The 5,972-nt window shown below is 33.5% G+C and overlaps 1 protein-coding gene across 1 annotated transcript in view; it reads right to left on the reverse strand.

Moving 5' to 3' along the window:
- Positions 1–570: 570 nt before the first annotated feature.
- The window catches only part of LOC117100752 (acid-sensing ion channel 1A-like), a 24,407-nt gene continuing 19,005 nt past the window's right edge, over positions 571–5,972 (reverse strand). Inside the window, exons 7-11 of the mRNA XM_033240548.1 lie at positions 5,009–5,084; positions 4,655–4,712; positions 3,830–3,915; positions 3,482–3,557; positions 571–3,134 (exon numbers count right to left, since the gene is read on the reverse strand). Of these exons, the coding sequence (XP_033096439.1) occupies positions 2,967–3,134; positions 3,482–3,557; positions 3,830–3,915; positions 4,655–4,712; positions 5,009–5,084 (464 nt within the window). The 3' untranslated portion in view covers positions 571–2,966. The remainder of the gene's footprint in view (positions 3,135–3,481; positions 3,558–3,829; positions 3,916–4,654; positions 4,713–5,008; positions 5,085–5,972) is intronic.

Here is a 5,972-nt window from a genome sequence, read left to right on the forward strand (position 1 = left end):
TTAAAATTAAAAGAGGCAGGTGACACATTAAACCATAGGAACAGATGCAAAGACCATGTAACCGTAATTACCCAGCACACATTTGTTTTTATCGTATACCAAATACCTGACAGGTGTTGCTGTGACATTCATTTCACTATGCGTTAAACAATGTTAAAGGTATTCGATTTAAACCTAATGCGCATTACTATGCTCAATCCCAAAAATGTCCCATCATGTCAGCGCACACGTATAGTCTACGTGTACATAGTTTAGGTCTAGGGTTTTTTTAGTCCTTATCCGAGAAAACTTGGTTGTAATGACTGAATGACGGAAGATGTAGTCCCTGTAATACCAATATTAGATATTAGACACATATATTCATGTAAAGCTTTAAAAAAAGATTATAAATGACTGTTAAATTTAGGATTTTGGAATCGCTGTAGGTCTATCGACTAATGTTTAGCAAATTTCGTAAAAAAATACATTAATTATGGAAAATTAGTAGGGAAAAAAAATCGAAATCAAGTATATACATGGTCAAATATAGGCCTACCTAAAGAGATATTGTACAATTAAAAAAAATACAAATTAAAATTTGATTTTTATTTTCCTCATGGCCGGCAACACATAAATACTGTAAATATAAAATACAGTAAATAGCAATGTAAAATACGATACGTTGATGAGGCTAGGTGTTGTTATACTTCAGAGACAAACTAGATTTACAAAATAAACTTATTTATCGATGATTAAAATTGTTATTATAATGTTGGTAAACCACATTCTTCTGAAATATAAACGAATGTAATTATTTTACAAAAAAAAAACAAGACAAACTTAACATTTTATTGGCTATAACAATTACCGTACTTTGTCAATGTATCGAACTCATCTTCGAATCATTATTGACTCTTAATTGTCTTGAAATATCCAACTACTTTGATTTTCTTTTAAGTACGTACTGAAGAGTCTGGCTAAAAAAAACATATTCTCGTGATGTACATCTTATAACCACTGATACTGTAGCAATTATCATTCACACTGCGTCTATAGAGACGGCGTATACAAAAATGAAAGCATTATACTACCTTAAAATTAGCATAATTGACAAACATATTGAATATAATTGAGCCAACGTAGCTGCGTGGGCTATATGCCAATGCAGCACCTTTCAGAAAACTTTTGTTTTGATGCCTCTCAAAAAAAGATATTCACGTTCATTTACAAAGATTGATACCAACATTTCCATCAATGTTGCGTAGTTAAATGTCTGAAGACAATTTATCAAATATCTTACCCATGTTTTAAGCCCTATCTACACTATTACAGTGTATTTGACAAAACATGTAAGATGCCTAAATATGGTCATGATGACATCACATCATGACCATATATAGATATAGGGACATCATGATTATATATTTGCATATTACAACAGTTTTTTTTTGTCAACTAAAATTTGATAGTGCATCATCAATAACAATAACAGGCTCACGTTTATCAAAAATTCTTGAAAACTCCTATCTACTTAATTATCATATATACAATTTTAATCCTTTTAAGAAATATAAATTATAGGCCTAACAAAGTTAGATTCAGATGCTATCACATATCGAATTTAATGAGCAGTGTCCTCCTATGGGTAACAGGTCATAAATCTAGTCTAAAAATGTCAAACTGTTTTAAAAAATTACTTACTGTAATCGTTGTTGTGACCTCGATTTTGTTGGACGCAATTAATACACTGAAATCTACTGTATTGGAACAAAAGTCTGAAAAGTGTGCTGTGTTTTTACAGTTCATTTAAGGCTTTGAACGCATTACTAATAGGGTATACTAACTTTGTGTCTCAATGACGTTATAAGGGCGCAAACACTTACAACTTGTTTCCACTAAAATTTTCTAATGTTATCAAAGTGTGGATTGAGTCAAGATTTAAATATTGGCTAATAGTTTTCTTGAACGTAAACAAGTCTTCTTATCGAGTCATTACGTAGCTGGTGTGTATGTTGCTTACGTAGTGTGGTAGAAGGATTCGCAGGTAGGATGGATACCTGACATGGGCCGCGACTGGGTTCTTTAAAATGCACATGAGCCGATTGTGTACACTGGACCTACGGTTAGAGTCCTTATCCGAGAAGACTTGTTCCACCACCGTAAGACGAGCGTGCCGTTCGAACCAGCACCGATATTATGGATGTATGTCACGGTTCCCCTGTCTTAACCGCTTCAGCCAATCGACTCGCCTCTAAATTCTTATAAAACATTGGGATCAACGTGAACATTCGATATCTCCGTTTTTCAAAGATGTCGCGTCGAGATATCCAGTAACCGAATGATAGGTGGCGTTTTCAAATATTAAAATTATAGACACTTCAAACTGTATAACATTTGTAAAATATTACAGGAAATTTAATTCCAAATTGCAATAACTAATTACAAAAATACAAATAAAGTAAGTATTGTAGCACTTCATTTTGACAAAAATGTTTTATTGAGATAGAGATACTGTACTTATTTTATTTGTATTTGTTATTTTGACTGACTTTTACGGCTCGAACTTTTATTGTCTGATAATTGAAAAAAGTAAATTGCACTCAAAAACAAAATACAAGGTATTTCGTTTACATGGATATTTTTAGGTCTTGGGTGTTCTACTAAATGTTATTGGTATTATTGGCATAGAGCTCCACATCGATTGTTAGTCATACTTCCTGCCTATTTTTAAAAGTTCGGAACGTATGCAAAACACATTGTCATTTAGATATCCAGTAAATGGACGATAGGTGGCGCTTTTCAAATACTGTACTAAAATTATGAACACAAAATAACATTTTGTAGAATATTACAGGAAATTAAATTACAAATCATTTTAAATCCTAGAGCTCCACATCGATTGCTATACTTGGTTTCGTATGTACATCCTCTATCTTGTTTGAGGTTTAGGACGCATGTAAAACACATTGTCATTTATGTTAACCTTGCTAATTATGCGAACTGGGGCTGATCCCTGCTGACTTAGATCTTGCCGATTTGAAGATGAAGTATCGTGTTAGATCAATAAATAACTCAAAGACCTCAAAAATAGTGAGAATTGATAGTCCAAGCCAGAGACCAACAAGACCTCCTAATGCACCAACCAAGTCGATAAACTGAAAAGAAATTATAAAATTTAACAACATCAGTAAACGGTTTGATGGGGAAATAATGGAGATGATGATGATGATGATGATGATGATGAGGAGGAGGAGGAGGATGGTGGTGGTGATAATGACGATGATGATGATGATGGGGATGATGATGATGGTGATGACGATGATGATGATGATGATGATGATGGTGATGATGATGATGATGATGATGGTGATAATGATGATGATGAAGATGATGATGCTTTACGGTATAGGATGATATTTCAGTCTCATTATAATAACATTAACAATGACAATACAAAAAGCTTTCCCCTGTTTCTGAAACTTTTATATAACTGTATGTTTACCGTGTATGTAAAAGACTGGTTTATTACTTCGTAGTTGAGATCTTGATAATAAATATCCAGATTAAGAAGATTTAATCTGAAGATATATATTACAAAATAAGAAGATGTTAGTACATAAGCTGCGCCTCTTAAATTATGGTACAATTAGAAAATTACTGCATAATAATAATAATAATAATAATAATAATAATAATAATAATAATAATAATAATAATGATAATGGTAATGATGATGATGATGATAATAATAATAATAATAATTAATACTGATTGATAATAATAATAATAATAATAATCATACTGATTGATAAATCGACTAATGGCATTAAAAATAAAATTCTAAACCTACCTTATCGCATTCTTATCATTACAATCAGCCTCTACAGTTTCTCTTAGAGGCTTGGAAAAGTTTACTAGATTTTCTTTCAAATTTTCCTTTTATATAAAAAGAACAAAAGAAAAAAATCTATTGAACTCCAACAAAAATACACATACTCGGCTAGTTAAAGCAGTATGTACCGTACGTTACACGTGAAGAGATAAATTCTAAACCGTCTTGCGGTAATGCTTTATACATAAATGAACCTTTCCAGAGTGGCAATCAAACTTAACAATTGACCAATCAGGGTTGCAATACGCGCGTATATTATAAGCACACGCGTTGTCCCACAAGCGTACGTAATTGCGTAGGCTTTACCACTGGACCTCCGCTAAGCTCCGCCAAGTGGTGGAGCTTAGCGGAGAGGTCCATTGTAAACGAAAAAGTGTCAAATTGAAAAGCTGACCAATCAAAACGTTATATTCATTAAGCGGCGGACAGGAATGCATGGCCTACCAAAAAGTTTCAGTTTACAAACTCACACTCAGCCGTATTTCTATACGAATGGCTGTTGTTTTGTGGGTTAGCAAACATTTTCAATAGAAGAGGCTTTGCGGATGCCAATATTAGCAGTTCATATACGACAAACCAGTGGTTTTACTTCACAAACCATATTTTTACACACGGTGTACCGAAAGCTCTATGATTTTGTTAATTGATACTCGCCATGCAAACCTTTAAGAAATTCAATAATTTTACGTTTTTACAACCAAGTAAAACAAAAAAGGTAATGTTATAAATGCAAGAAATGGGCTATTCTACAAAATACCTTAGCCAAACATTGTGATAACTTACTTTGTAGTTGTCTGAAGGCCAGTAGGACGTCGAGATATCACTTGTGTAGCTGACAGTACTAAAGACAACAAAAATATTTTATCAATAGCCTACAATAAATTTTTATTTCAAGCTATGCTATTGAGAAACGTTTATAAAATAAAAATATTGGGATTACAGTATAATAATAGGAGCTTTCGATTGTGCAGGACGGATTCATCCTAACGCGACTCTTCATGCGTTATCTTCACAACGCAGATTCGACCCAAACCGTGTCCAAGAAGACGACGGAGTCTCGTCCCAGAACTTATCGTCCTTATGCAATATAGCAAAGTTCCGAATAATATCGATGATCGTTTTGTTTGAAATTCTTACTTGCATGGTTGTTGACATGAGCAGTAGGTGTAACCCGAAATTCTAAACGTTTCTTGAAAGCCTTCCACACAGTCATCTTTAAAAACAAGAAAGTACAAGTTAAGTATTTTTGTAAAAACATTAGCATTGAAGGGAGAGAATCAAAAGCCGTTGTTTAGCTAGCGTCACTTTTACTAGTAAGTATGCAAGTCTACTGCCCGTCAGACTGCGACAGACAACTACGCTGCCTCCACAACAAGGGGTATCCCTAAAACACCCACAAATTCATTATTTTATCTCTTCTCTTATTTTATTTTAGTACAAAGATGTTCATCATTGTATGGTTTAACCCCTCACCTGACAATATTGAATTTTGGGTGGATGCAATGGTGATTGTGTTATGCTGAATGTTTGCTCAGTCATGTTGAAAAAAAGAATGGAGTACGGAGGCACATTTTTTTTAAACGTAGGTTATTTTGGTAAAATCTTATGAATTATTCATATTTTGCGCTTGCGCTATTTTAAAGTCTGTTTCAGCTTCAATGATCAGCTGCTTTGTATAGGGCGCCAAATTTATGTTGAAATCAAAATGTAATTGCAAAATTCAATGTCTAATTTATCAAAACGTAGGTCTAACTCAAAATGTAGATCTAGTTTCTCAAAACGAAGTTCTAATTTTTCAAAACGTAGTTCTAATTTTCCAAAATGTAGTTCTAATTAATCTTTAAAATGTACTTTTTCCAAAACGTAGGTCTGAATTGATCAAACGCCCTCTCTAAATTTGTAAAACGACATTTTGAAACAACACTAGACATGAAAAATGTAAATCAAAACCAACCAAGCACGACGGGCCCGTTCGCGATTTTTTTTCCGTACGAAACATTTACATGAAACTCCACTCGGGCCGTCTCGGCTGAATCGACCCGAAAATCTCATTGCAGAATTCAGGAGGTCAAAAGGTCATCAACAGATAAACGTCTACAAA

The sequence above is a fragment of the Anneissia japonica genome, unplaced genomic scaffold (assembly GCF_011630105.1).
Source record: "Anneissia japonica isolate Jap-2015-1 unplaced genomic scaffold, ASM1163010v1 scaffold670_len1213532_cov191, whole genome shotgun sequence".
Lineage (NCBI taxonomy): Eukaryota > Metazoa > Echinodermata > Crinoidea > Comatulida > Comatulidae > Anneissia > Anneissia japonica.